This window comes from Panthera onca, chromosome C1 (assembly GCF_046562875.1).
Source record: "Panthera onca isolate mPanOnc1 chromosome C1, mPanOnc1 haplotype 2, whole genome shotgun sequence".
NCBI lineage: Eukaryota > Metazoa > Chordata > Mammalia > Carnivora > Felidae > Panthera > Panthera onca.
Window position 1 is genome coordinate 122,824,558 of NC_138346.1, and position 14,809 is coordinate 122,839,366.

At 47.8% G+C, this 14,809-nt stretch overlaps 1 protein-coding gene across 1 annotated transcript in view; it reads left to right on the plus strand.

The window, feature by feature from the left end:
- The window catches only part of CASQ2 (calsequestrin 2), a 63,488-nt gene extending 49,296 nt beyond the window's left edge, over nt 1–14,192 (plus strand). Inside the window, exons 9-11 of the mRNA XM_060624245.3 lie at nt 8,235–8,335; nt 10,473–10,547; nt 12,099–14,192. Of these exons, the coding sequence (XP_060480228.2) occupies nt 8,235–8,335; nt 10,473–10,547; nt 12,099–12,311 (389 nt within the window). The 3' untranslated portion in view covers nt 12,312–14,192. The remainder of the gene's footprint in view (nt 1–8,234; nt 8,336–10,472; nt 10,548–12,098) is intronic.
- The last annotated feature ends 617 nt before the right edge of the window (nt 14,193–14,809 follow it).

The following is a 14,809-nucleotide window of genomic DNA, read 5'->3' on the forward strand; positions in this document are numbered from 1 at the left end:
AATTATGTAATCTGTGGCCTTTTACGCCCGGCACCTTTTGCTTGGCCTAATGTGTTCGAGGTTCTCCATTATGTAGCATGCATGCATCAATAATTCACTCCGTGTTAGGGCCAAACACTGTTCCATTGTATGAAGACCAAATGTATGCTCCAAATTATCTGAGGGTTTCCTCCTCCCCTTTTTTTTTTATTAAAAGTTCTGAACGTCCACTCTGTCTCAGTTTTCCCATCACTGACTTGCAGAGTTGAAAAAACTCTCCCAGGATATCTAGTCTTTGACTGAAAAAGAAATGCCCGAATGGTTCCAGCTTCTCTCCACAGTTTCTGGCTACCCCTCTGCCCCTGGAGGAGAAAATAGCAAAGGAAGCCAATTGCCCAGGGTTTACAAGGTATAATCAAACAGAGTCGGATTCCTGGTGTTGTGTGAACAGAGATGGAATTGCCATCAGCAGCAGTGTGCTGGCCAGACTCAGGGTGGGGGTGGGGGGGCTTCCTCCCTCCCCCCAGCCACCCTGCCCCACCTGCTCCCTTCCAGGATGGTGGGGGAAGCCTGTCTGGCTCTTCGGAACAATGGAACAAAGAGGCCTCCAAGAAGTTGTAGGAACCTGTTTGACAGAGATTGCTGCTGTAATGAATCAAGCTCCTGAAACTACTTTCACCTCCTCCCTGCACAAATATCCCTGGGCCCGAAGCTGTGTCTTTCCCCAAAGGAGCCCAAGCTTGGGCTTGTTACTGAGAAGCGGGAAGAAATGCACTGAAAGAGGGGGCGTGTGGTCTCGTAGCAGATTTTTTCATCAAGGGAGGGCCTGGCCCACTCAGGCCTAGGAAAGGGAAAGGCTTTTCTGCGAAAGTCCAGACTGTGTGGCTAGTCAGTCATTATCCGAAGGTCACTGATGTGTAACCCGGGGCTGAGGGGCCTGGCTGCAGGACTAGGAATTTCATTCCTGCCCAGACAGTGGTTGCTCATATACCTTTGCTCTTGCTAACAAGCTGTACATGGCCGATTGCCCCAACCAAATCCTTACCCGCTGGCCAAAGAACGATCATACGTCCAGGAAGTGCATACGATTCTCCTTAAAGAGCTAACAGTCTTGAGGAAACGCGCTATATGGAGATGACCTCATCCGGTCCCCAAAGCCACGCTGCGATATATGTGCGATTATTGTCAACCCAGCTCAGATGAGAAAAGCGGGTTTTAGAAGTTAAATGACCCAAATCACTTGCTGTATCTAAGCCAAGATTCAAATTCCAGCAGGCTTTCTTGACCTCCGAATCCATCCTGATTATGATGAAATAAATGGTCATGATCACTTGTCTGCTTATGAGACAGAACCCCATGCGGGCGTCCCTCGTTTTGTTCCCATTTTATAACTGAGGAAGCTGAGGCCAGGGTGGCCTGCTGGGGGAAGCAGAGCAGGAATGAGCTGTGAAGGCTTCCTTCACAGGAAGGCCTTGCTGCAGACTTGGGGGTCCCTCCCAGTTACCACCTCAATGACCTCCAGTGATCACTCGGCCCGCCCTCCTTCCTCTCTGCTGCCCTTCACCACCCCCTCCACCTCCACCATGTGAAAGACACAGAGAAGTTCCGTAGTGTGTGCTCGAGATCACATGGCCAGAGGCAGAGCAGACACAGGAGCTTCGATTTCTTGCCGGGGCAACTGAGCACCCTACCTGCCGGGCCACCTGGCCCTAGACAGGCTCTGAGCATGCGCAATGCAGCTGGAATGCAGAGATGGGGAGGGGGCAGGGAGGGCAGGAGAAAGGGGGAAGTGAGAAGAGAGTGCCAAGTAAAGGAGGGAGGTCAGCCGTCCTCCCCGCTGTCCACTGATGTTCCCAGATTTGGAATACGACCGTCTATCCTAGTGATCTGGGTCCCTCAAGGGCTCTTCTCCAACCGGTCCTGACAATGCCAGCTGTGAGCTTGGTTCCCAGACTTCAGTGCCTGCTCTCTGGGCCCTGGAAGGACACGTCTGGCGCTCTGCTCTCGCCCCAGATCCCAGGCCCTGTGTGCGGCTCCATCTTCCTCCTCCAGAGCCTCTCCCGCTCCTGCTCTCAGGATGCCCCCGGAGCCACAGTTTGACAGGTTTGAAAACGAACGCCTCTCCTCTGCCGCCCCTAGATGTGTCTGCATCAGGCTGACATCTTCTTTATAACACCTGCTGAAAGGTTCGCAGACTGGCGTTTCTACATGAGCGCATGCTGGATGGATATCCTCCAAGGGCCCAGGGAATATTCGCACTAACAAGCTGGAAACGCGAGGACGGGCTGCCGTGTGCAGACGCGGATTGGCCCCAGAATGAACGTCTCCAAGCCCTGTTCCAACCGGATTGCGACCGCCTGAGGTTCTTAGGAAATGCTTTTGAGACCAATTGTCTGCAGTGGGCATGCTGACTGCTTATTTGAGCTTCCAAATGCAAATCTGATTTATCGAACTTAGCATTTGGGGTTCTTGCTAAGTGCTAACTGTCCATGTATCACAACCCTATGTACTAGGTATGGTCCTTATCATCTTCCCTGATGTACAGATGAGGAAACAAAGGCATGGAGAACTTAAATAACGTCACCAGGTCACATAGCTAAGAAGTGGTCGAACTGGGGCTCAAATCCAGGCCCCCAGCCCTTGGGCTTGGCTCTGAGATACACAGGTCTCTGCCAGACAGAGCCCTGGCTCCTGTCACGGCTGGGACTGTCCCCCAGGGCTTGGTCAGCCTCATTCCCACCAGATCCTCCCTGCCTGGGAGGAGGAGAGCATAATCACCAGTTTCCCCTCCCACAGAGCTGTGATTCCCAGAGGCCTCTCGCCTGCCGTGGGAAACCTGGCTCCACACTGGCCCTCAGCGCTGGGTCATGGGACGTCAGGTTCCAAGCCTGTGTGGCAGGGAGGGAGTCACAGTTCTCACAGTGCCAGGTCCCTCTTCTTTATTTAGGTCGATCTCTGAGACTCCAGTCACACTCAGGGACACCGCTGAGTTAGCCAACCAAACACACTGGGGCTGGGAGGAAGAGGGGCGCGGCCCTGTCCACCTGCTCCAGAGGACGCTGCCCCCATGCTGTTTCCTGGAGCCCCGTGCTTCCCTACTATTGAAGCTTTCACAGCTTGCAAATCTCAGGCACAACTTTGAGGGAAGAAGATGGCAACAGCTTTGGTAGGAGTGCCGAACTCTCAGAGGGAAAACGACAGCGGAAATGGCTCTAGACGTGCAGCCCAAAAACCTGAGTTACAGTCCTGGCTCTGCCCCTTGCTCTCAGGTGACACCGGGCAAGCCACATACTCTCCTTGTGTCTCAATTCCATCCTCTTTAAAATGGAGATACTAAGATCTTCCTAACCCCATCAGGACCAGATGTGAAGATTAAATGCAGAGACTAGTCCTGTAGTTGTTTTGGTGTCTAAATAACTACTGGCCCCCCAAAAGCACAGAATAATATTTCCTCCTTTTTTTTTTAAATCTAGCTTTTTAAAAAATCGTGGACTATTCCTTCTGAAAGATACATGGGGGTGCCCGGGCGGCTCAGTCGGTTAAGCATCCACTTCTTGATTTTGGCTCAGGTCATAATGTCACGGTTGTGAGATTGAGCCCCTCGTAGGCTCTGCCTGAGAGATTCTCTCTCTCCTTCTCCCTCTGCCCCTCCCCCACGCACACACACGCCCACTCTGCACACACATTCTCTCTGTCCCCCCCCCCCTCCAAAAACAATTAAAGATATACGGCCACACTCTTACAAGGTCTCTAAGCTTAGTGCATCACTGATGAAGTAAACATTTATTCATTTCAAACCCACCTATTTATTCATGTGATTCCAATTGTGGGCTCATCTTCTGCTTTACATCGAATAACAAAAGTGAAATATGGCTTCCTACGCCTGCCTTCCCGGTCAGAAAGGGAGGGTCCATCATGGCTGTTTCTCTTTCCCAAGACACCTGCTTGGACACCTGTTTTACAAAGAAACAGAAGCTGTCCTTAAGGAATATCCAAGTTAGCTTAATGACTTTAAAACAAAGGAGACAAACCTTGCTCTAACCCACATATTGAGGCAAGATTCTCATAGCTACACCTACTGGCACAGACACCCTGAAGCCTTCAGTCATAGAGTCATTAACAGGGGCCAGAAGGAGCCACCCCATCACATACTGTCTCCCCGTGTAACTTCCTATGAGTCTGTCTTCTCTATTGCATGGGGCCAAGACTGTATCTAACCCACCACTTGCACCCAGATCATTGTATTTATTACCGATGCATTGAATGGAGAGATGAATGGTCAAATTCCTTGTATTCAAGCAGAAGAATCCAGATGATTTAGGAATAACGGCTAAAGCTTACTATGTGCCACGCACCATCTCAGTGCTTTAGAGGTATGAACTCATGTAACCTACAACCACCTTATGAAACAGGTACTATGATTATCATCATCCCATCTTTACAGATGAGGAATCAAGACTTGCCCTAAGTCACACTCAAAATGGCAGAACCTGGATTTGGACCAAGGTTGTTTGCCCCAAGGGTCTGTGTGTTTAAGCATCATGCCAGGCTCCTTCCGTCTGTTCTGTTCTTGAAAATGTCCAAGGAGGAGAAGGATTATGACCATTATGGAATTCGTCATCCTGAAAGTCAAAAAGCTGCCTTTGGATCTGGATGAGGTTTCTCTTGCTTTAATGTCAACCTCATTTATCCATTTATTACTGTGAATGTTTTCTGAGATTTCCTTACTCTATAGATGCAAAAATCTTTTATATTCCTAAAAATAAGCATTAAGCCAAAATTTTCACTTCTCTTGTTTATGTAAAAACTCCAGTCCATTTGATTTTTCTTGCAGAACCCAATTTTTATTCGTTCAGTTTTTTTATTTTTATCTCCAAGCCTGCTCTAGCATGTAGAATAGAAAAGGTTCCTGTACATAGCATTTCTTTGTATTTATTCCAACATTCTGTAGGGTTTTCCATCAGAAAACTATAGTGCTATCTTGTGTGTTTAGTCATATTTTTTTAAGTTTTTTTTAAATTTATTTTTGACAGAGAGAGGCAGAGCATGAGTGGGGGAGGGGCAGAGAGAGAGAGAGAGAGAGAGAGAGGGAGGGAGACACAGAATCCAAAGCAGGCTCCAGGCTCTGAGCTGTCAGCACAGAGCCCGACACGGGGCTCGAACTCACGGACCGTGAGATCATGACCTGAGCCGAAGTCAGACGCTCAACCGACTGAGCCACCCAGGCGCCCCTGTTTAGTTGTAGTTCTGGTGACACCCTTGCCCCTTTGCAATACAGTGTCCAACTGGCTTCTTGCCTCCCTTTATGCGAGTTCATCTTTTGTATCTCGAGTTTAGTTTCTACTTGAATCAGGGTCTGTGTCATTGAATTTCATCCTCTGTGTGAATTTCTGATTTGTCAAGTTCACTTTAAAAAAAAAAAAAAGTTTATTTATTTTGAGAGAGAGCAAGAGAGCATGAGTGAGTGTGGGGGAGGGGCAGAAAGAGGGAGACAGAGAATCCCAAGTAGACTCCGTGTTATCAGCAGAGAGCCCAAGGCGGGGCTTGATCCCACAAACCGTGAGATCACAACCTGAGCCAAAGTCAAGAGTCAGACACTTAACCTACTAAACCACCCAGGTGCTCCTCAAATTCACTTTTTTTTTTTTTTAAACATTTATTTATTTTTGGGACAGAGAGAGACAGAGCATGAACGGGGGAGGGGCAGAGAGAGAGGGAGACACAGAATCAGAAGCAGGCTCCAGGCTCTGAGCCATCAGCCCAGAGCCTGATGCGGGCTCAAACTCACGGACCGCGAGATAGTGACCTGAGCTAAGTCGGATGCTCAACCGACTGAGCCACCCAGGTGCCCCCAAATTCACTTTTAAATTTGATTCTTACCTTCCAGAGTACTTCCTTCTGGCTGCTAAAACTAGTCATGGGAAGTGTTTTTGGAGAATTCCCCCTTGTGGTCTGTGTAATGATATATAACCCACAGATTCCCTGTTCTGTGGCACGGTTCTGTCCCCAGAGAAGGGAGATCCGTGGTGTCCAGATATCAGGAAATAGAACTGTGCCACAGAACAGGGAATCTGTGGGTTATGTATCATAATACGCAGTGCTCGACCTTCTCAGCCTCTCCTACAGGCACCAGGAGTAATATCCCCAGACCCAACTCCATCCAATCCCCACAATGACAATGAACTCTAAAGCCTGCGGCCCTATTCCTCACAAGGGTCTGTCCTAGAAGGTAACTCGTGATCTCCAGGTTTCCCTCGCTAACCGAACATTTACTTTACATCACATTGCTTTTACAAAAGTCCTATGTTAACACCTGCTTTTGCTAATGAAAAGAAATCCAAAGAGGATTTTGGATTTTATAGAATGTTATTGCTTCTTCGCTTTACAGCATTTTGGTTCATAGGAACGTTCTACTTTTGGATATCAAGGGAGACCCGTAATTCAGAAACTAGGTGGAAAAATCACCCAGGCAGAGCATATCTCTGCTGGAAGAGTCTGCGGCCTCTTGACTACTAGCAGTAACTCTGCTCTCCAGATAGCAAGGCCTGAGGGGGCCCAGTCTGAATCTCACAGTTAGCAGCGTGAGCTAGTGACAGTGTGGGTGACTCCACCCACTCAGAGACGAATTGCTAAGGATCGCAATGCATTTTGCCTGGAATGTATTGGCGATGAGGAAGGGCAGAGAAAAATCTTTACCAAGCAAAGGCTAGAGCTCCTGGAGAGGGGCGAGGCTTGTTAAACAGAGAAGAGCACCAAGTGCCTGGGACCTCAGCACAAGAAGAAACCTTTACAATGAAAGGGCAGTTACCAGACTGAATTAGGAGGCAGGTGGCCAGTTGCTTGTAGAGAGGGTGTACATTTCAGGCCACACATCAGCTAGGCCAGACATGGAACTTTATTGTCTAGAACCAAACCTGAATTGTACCCAGTGGGAACTGGGTCTGATCATCGATGCCCCCCACCCCAACCCTCACCCCACCATCCCTAGAGATCCGGGGTCTTGCCGCTTCCCGGGGGCACAGACAGGTGCACTATTCACCTGGTTGGCATCGGCTGTGGTTGCATATGGTCTCCAGCCCTTGTTCCCAGCAGGTCACCTCTGGTCCCGTCCATCCCAACTGTGGCATCGTCCATGTTCCTCAGAACCACAGAGAACTCGGTGGGGCCTCGGGACAGACCTTTCTGCCCCAGTGCTCCTGCACGGAGGGGTCCTCCAGGAGATTCGGGGGCCTTTCCATTTTCCTGAGTTTCATTCTGAAACAAAGCCTGAGGCCCCTATGCTCTGATTTTCCCTGGAAGTGTGGAGTTTCTGTGTGTGGACACACATGTACACACCAGCTTACATCTGTGCACACACACGTAAAAACACGTATGCGCAAACACATACATACGCACAGGCACAGAGCTCATTCTCAGATACTTCCCAGAGTCTCCACTCTTTGTTTCTAGTTTGGAGTTGGGTGGGGATGTAGTGGGGTTAGGGTGTGCTTTTTCTTACTAAACATTCTTCCAAAACTTTTTGTTTCTGGTATAAATTTTATGCTCCCAGTCCTTAAAGGTTTAGGCTTAACTTTTTATTTTTATTACAAAAAAAACCCCCCAAAAAACAAAAAACTGTGTTCTTGAGGCTCACAAGGCTTGTCTCTGCTTTTCTTATGAATCATCCCTCCCCTGGGGGCAATGAATGCTGCTGCCTGGTTGGGGGAAGGCAGGCATACAAGGAAATGGTGAGGGAAGAAGAGAAACCCTATTTGCTATCTCAAAGCTATGAAACCAGCTGTAAATCAGAAGCATAATTTGAAAGTTTTAGAAATTCCAGGTTGTAGAAAATTAAGCATCCAGGCTACATGTTCTTGGTATGTAGAACTCAGGGATGGCAAATTACTGGTTTCCAAAGAGGGCACAGGGAACCGAGGACCAGGCAGGGGTTCCTCTGATCTAGGATTGTACTTGCTGACTCAAGCCTGGTCAGTTTTCATGTGCAGATTAGCCAATGGAGCCCAGCTTTGAGTTAAGAAGCAGCCGCTTCCCTGTGAACTTTTAATTTTTTTATTTAAAATTTTTATCATTTCCTTTGAGGAAGCTGCTTTGTGGCTGGAGTTCTCATCTGACTCATTTTATGGAATAATCCTATAATTAAGGGTATGCACCAAATAGGCCTAAGAAACCCTCGTGGAAAAACCACACTCCCTGCTCTTGGTGTTGGAAGCCATGTCTGTGCTGGGGTTACTCAGCCTTCTCGAATCCTGCTTCAGATGGTTACGAGTTCCTGGAAATCCTGAAACAGGTTGCCAGGGACAACACGGATAACCCTGACCTGAGCATCGTGTGGATTGACCCGGATGACTTTCCTCTGGTGAGTGGCTCAGACCCCGGCACCTTTGGCGGTCACCTTCACAGTCTCATGCTTGTGTTATTGTGAGCCCCGGGAGCACGAGCAGGGGGTGAAGCAGGAGACGCCCTTGCAGAAACACGATGACCACCCCCATCCAGTGTGGGAGACCTTGGCCACTGGGGCAACACTGACTTTCGCACTGACACAATTAGACCCAGCACTCACCTCCCTGGAGACCAGGGGTTCCTCCGGCCCACCCACGCAAGTGAGCGGGGTGAATTTCTTCTGCTAGCACGTCCATTGCTGTCCCCATCCCACCACCTCCCTTGCTATCGCCTCCTTCATGTTCTGGGGGAGGGGGGAGCGTCATTCCAAGGGAACCAGAGTTACTAAGAAATTAAAATCAGACCTGAACATTTTGCATGGAGTTAAGAACTTCATGGAGAGAAGGAGCAAATTCTTGGAGGGCAAAGACCATCTGCCACGTGCATTGTGTTCTCCCAGGTCCTAGCATTGTATCTAGCACATGGTGAATGTGTAAGAAAATTAAAGTCCAAACTCTTGCTGGTGTCAGTGATCAACAGCCAGAAAGCCTTGATTATGCCTATTTTTATTTTTTTTTTTTAATTTGTTTGAGACAGAAAGAGAGAGGGAGGAGAGGGGACAGAGGGAAAGAGAGAGAGAATCCCAAGCAGGCTCCACACTCAGCGCGGAGCCCGATGGGGGTGCTCGATCTCACGACCCTGGGATCATGACCTGAGCCAGTTTTTTCAAATTTTATTTGAGAGAGAGAGGGTTATGCTTACTTCTAAAGAGAATAATAAACAGAATTCGTACAGCACACGAGCCCAGTGGTCGTGATAATGGATGTAACTAATTTACTCTACTGTATGCTTGGAACCATAGTAAATTCTTCACACGGACCATCTCATCTAATCCTCCCGACAACACTATGAGGTAGGGACTATAATAATCCCTGTCTGACAGATGAAAAGAAAAACAGCTGGCGAGGTTGAAGCTACTATGTGGTAGACGTGATATCCTGACCCAGGACTATGTGGTGCCAAAGTTTTGCCTGCTAGTCAGTGGACTTTAGGATGAGCCAGCTGCTGGTGACCAGTACACGTTTAGTTATCATTAGATTACAAATGATAACTTGTCTTCTTCCCGAAATTACCATTTGTTGCATAGGACACGACGGATCATATCATGATTAAATAGTCAAAAGGGAGGGGATTTCATGAGTTTGAGGGTCCTGAAACCCAATCCTACATACAGAGCAAGTGAATCGAAGGCAGAGTCTCTCCTGACACCTGAGGTCACTGTCATCATTCTGGGTAATCGTAACAGAGTCTTGGCCTCATAAGATCCTAGATATTATGACATTTTTTAGTTAGCCTCTGCCAGACTGTATTTCTAGTTTACCCGGACTGTTTTGTTATGCAGGCTTGCAGATGGCCAGCAGCTCTCCCAACCTGCCCTGTGTATTTGTTTATCTTGGTTTTTACAAAGGAGAAATCTTTAGACTGTCCCAACATCCAGGTTCCTGACTATCCCTGGTCCCCATCAAGCCATATATTTGCCTTGGAGACTTTCTGTCATTGATCATTTGCACTGTCTTAGCCCCACGGCCCCTTATTCCTTTAGTACCCCACCCAGGCTAGTCCATGTGGATCCCAAGCCTGGCAACGTACGCCTCCCCCGCCACCAACCCTTTTAATTAGATGGCACTTCACTACCTTCCCAGCCACCTCGTGGATCAGAGTAGTGCAAGGTAAGGGATTTTTAAATGGGCCACTGAAAGAGAAGTGGGGGAAAATGGCTCTCTCGCCACACATAAACTATAAAAGAGCCACAAGTAATTTGGGAATCAACGTCAGACCATCTCTGTAATATTCTTCCTTACAGCTGTAGAAGAATTTATATTACATGTTTTCATAGTTTGTGTTATAACATCTTGTTTTCATACTTATTTAAAGTGCTTGAGGGCTGAGGCCAAGTCTTCAGTTTTCAAAGTGCCCGCAGATGTTTTGGAGACCTTTAATCAATGGTGACCTATGATGATGGGATGGCAGGTGGGTCCAGCCACAAAATGTGGCCTTAACAGGGAATGCCCTCTGTCTGCTGTCTAATCTCATTTTTTTTGTTGTTGCTTCAGCTTGTTGCCTATTGGGAAAAGACTTTCAAGATTGATCTATTCAAGCCACAGATTGGGGTGGTGAATGTGACAGATGTGAGTATACCCCATGAAAGCTTGCTCAGGCACCCTCAGACTGTCCTGTCCTGACTGGGCCACCACGTATACGAGTCAAGCCTGTCCTGAAATGAAAAACTTGCCGGTGTGGCCCAAGCCTAGTGTCTGAGCCAGTCTTAATCTATGGTTTCACGATTTGCTTCCATGGGCACTTCCTTGGAAATGTATGGCCATATTTCCTTGCTTACAGGGCCAGCTGTCCTGTTTTACTATTTGGAGCTTTCCATGCAAGTAGCCTCTCCTGTGAATTTTCTCCCCAAGGCACAACAAACTTTTTTAATGCAAAAGAACCCACACATGCAGCTTCCATTGCACAGTGGCTGGTCAGCAAGGGGGCTACAGGAGAAGGGGAGGAAGATCACATAGGAAGAGGGGGCCTCTTCTCACCATGCAGGTGCCATTGAACTGAGGGCAGGGAGGCAAGCTGGTGTGGCAGACTGGCAGAGCATGAGGAATTTTAGATCTCAGCCCAGATGTCTGATACAACTCCCCCATAAAAAAAAAAAAAAAACAGAAGGGGGCACAGATACAACAGATAATGGGCAAATAATGGACAGAAAGAGATGGTCACAGAGAAGTCATTAGAGCCCTAATTAATGGCGGTGGAAATGCTTGTGAATGGGGCCCAGGTAGCAATGTCCTTTTACCCTGTTGCTGGGCGTCTGGTCACCTGGGGAATTCTGTACTTATTTATTTTCGAAACTGCCTTTTAAATTAATAATAATAAACAAGTTTTAAAATTTGCTCAAGTTAAAACATTTTTAAGTAAAACAGCAGACGATAAGGTGAAAAGCAAAAGTATTTCCCACTGCCCTGACCTTCTACTTTTTCCCATTCCCCGAGGGAACCACTGGTAAGTGGTTTCATGGCCATCCTACCAGAAATGTTATATACATGTATGTTCTTATTAAATAGGTGTCTTGTAGATATGCTCATGTAATCAGAGGGGGAAAAAAACCAGTGCAAACATAATTACAACTCATAATAATACTTGATTTCAATACCCCTGGAAACCGCCCCAATCCTGGCCTGCCTCCCCATCCCAAGCACTTTCCACAGTAACGACCTAATGCTCGGGATAAGGAGAGCAGGCAGGTTAGGGTGGGGAGTGCTGGGGATCTGGAGGAACTACTCCAGGGTGGAGAAGCAAGGAAGAAATTCAGGGTGTGTGGGTGGGGGGAGGTGGCATCTTAAGGAGGGGCCGGGTTGAAGCAGCTGCCAGTCTCAGCATGCTGGGCTCCGCCCATTCCCCTGCCAACCCTCCACAGCCCTGCCTCCACATTCTTCCTCCTTCCCCAGAAACCGTTCTGCACAAACTCCACACACACACACACACACACACACACCCCTCCTTTTATCTTGCACAAGTGCGATACTACCCAGAGTGTTCTGCATTGAGGCTTTCACATTTAACAGTGTGCACACGTCCCTGACAACTGAGCCAGGCTGCTTGGACCCCTCTGGTCTGACTCGTCCCTCCTGCACTCACTCACTCACTCAGTCCCTCGGTCCCTCGGTCCCTCGCTGCAGGCCGACAGCGTCTGGATGGAGATCCCAGATGATGACGACCTGCCCACAGCTGAGGAGCTGGAAGACTGGATCGAGGATGTGCTTTCCGGGAAGATAAACACTGAAGACGACGACAATGAAGATGAGGACGACAGGGATGATGACGATGACGATGACGATGACGACGACAATTCTGATGAGGATAATGATGACAGTGATGACGATGATGAGTAGCCCCCACCCCGGATGACTGATCAAAGCAAAATCACAGCTACACGACCATGCAGACAGCACGGCGGGGGACAGCACACAGCCCTGGCCTCCGCCCGCTGGCTCCTTCCCCCTTGCCCATCCCTTTCCCCAACCCCTTCTCATCAGGAGCTGTACCATTCAGCAAATGCCTCTAAACCCAGTAATCCCACTCAGCAGGAACAAGTGGGGGAATTATTGCCATGTGGACTGTCTTGATTGTCTTGGAAAAACTCTTGTTCTTTGCCAGACCGTCAGCGGTCGTAGCAGTGCTGGAATCCAGTGGTCTGGTCGAACAATCCCTGACACCGCTACTCAAGTTTACTTGTTGTCTTTGATATGACGGTAACAGAATGGACAGCTGGCAAACTCCGAGCATAGAGTGACCTTACAGTCGGAGCCCAGGGAGACCCGCAATTAATCCATTTGGCCCCCGTGCCTGGAACATCAGTGGGGATCCCTCCTCAAGGCAAGAGGTTCTCTCTTAGGGAGGGCTCAGCCTTAGAAATGAGTTTATAAATCAGTTAAACTGATTCTTTCAAGTGTAGGTGAGACCTTTATGAGCTCAGATCCAAGTGTTGGGATAGCTACCGGGAGGCCTTGAACCCTATGTGTACAGATATCACCATCATTTCTAGTACGTTAGGATCTGGGATCGGAGGTAGATTTGCTTTCTGAACTTCCCTTTAGCGACGACAAATCTTGCACTATGCACAAGGGGGTGGGGAAAGTGGGAGGATTACAGGTTTTTAATTTTTTCTTCTGGGTTCATGCCCCTGATTGAGTCAGCTGGCTTCCTAGTCTGAACTGGGATCTAGATACCCTTCTCTGTTGCTGCTAGTGAGCCCTCCCTTGGGGAGTGAAAGTTGGTTTATCTAGAGGTCAACCAATGCTCCATTTGTCAGCCCTCCCACACTTGCACAGGACAATAGCTAGAGTTCATAATGGCGCCCTCAGGCACTGAGAGAATCCCAAAGTGCCTTCAAAACTATCTAGAAGTTACATTGTGCTTGATAGTTTTAGCAGTAAGTGTGCATTATAACGTTCTAATTTATTTTCTCAATCTTTTAACACGTGTTAGACATGGTGCAAATGCTTTGGAAATAGGGTAATCCTTGTATGGAATAGTAGCCAACTAACACTGCCATTAAACTTATACTTTGAAAATATTGAGACTATCTTGGAAATCCTCGCTTGGTTTTCCTGATCCTGCTCATTCTCTCTTGGTTCCTGTCCTACCTCTCTGTTCCCTCTGTTTTCCTTTCTGGCCTCTCTTTCCCTGCCTGCCCTTTAAATGATAGTGTTTCACAGTATCTCTTGACTCTAACTTTCTTCCAAGGTACTATCATCTGTGCCCATCAGCTACCACCTGTGGGCTAATGACGTCCAAGTCTGGGTCTCTAACCTTGACCACTCTCTTAGTTTTAGACCCCATTCATCTTGGTTTGGATGTTGCACAAGCAATGCAAACAACATGGCAAAACCCCAACTCATTACCTTCTCCCCTAAACTTCTCCTCCTCCTCTTCATGGAGTCCCATATTGGAAGAGTGGTATCACTGTGTATCCAATTGTCAAGGTGATCTGAAGGGGCTGCCTTCCCCTCTGCAACCATGGAATTTTGTGCATACCCCAAACCATGGAAATTGTCCTTGATTGTAACACATAGGAGCGCCTGGGTGGCTCGGTCGGTTGAGCATCCGACTCTTGGTTTCGGCTCAGGTTCATGGTTCGAGCCCCACGCTGGGCTCTGTGCTGACAGTGCAAAGCCTGCTTGGGATTCTGTCTCTCTCCCTCTCTCTCTTTCTCTGCCCTTGCTGTGCTCTCTCTCTCTCACACAGAATAAATAAATGAACTTAAAAAATCATTTAAATTGTAACATATTTATGTGCCTGTCTTTTCACTAAACTGTAGGCTTCTTGGAAGCAAGGAATTTATTTATCTTTGTATCCTCAGCAACTAGCACTTTATCCAGCACAAAGTACACACTCGTTTCTTGAACTGGTGGGTGAATGATTGATTCACCAGAATACGTACCATTCCCCAGCGCTGTTGGATAACAATGCTTACAAGGCCTCCCCTTCACAAAGCAAGGCAGACACTTCCCAAGCTGGACTATGTTGTGACCCAGCCAGACCCAACCACACCTCTAATAAGCTCTTGGGGAGGTAAATGTTCAAAGCAATCTTTGAAGCTAATCTTTCAAGTAGTCAAGGAATGTGGTCTGTCATGAAAGTGGTCTGTTCTCCAGCCCAGGAAAAATTCCCTGTTCCTGGAGGCTGAGTAATATGCATTAAGTCTAAATCATGTCGTGGTACTCCCATGTTAGAAGCACTGAGTGTTAAGTTAGTACTGTTTGTATGTAGTAGTGCTGTTTAGTTATTGGTCTAAAACCTCTTGAGCTGGTATTTATTGAATGTTTGGTATGTGCCTGGAGCACGATGCTATGTGCTTTACATGTATTATGTCATTTAATCCTCACAA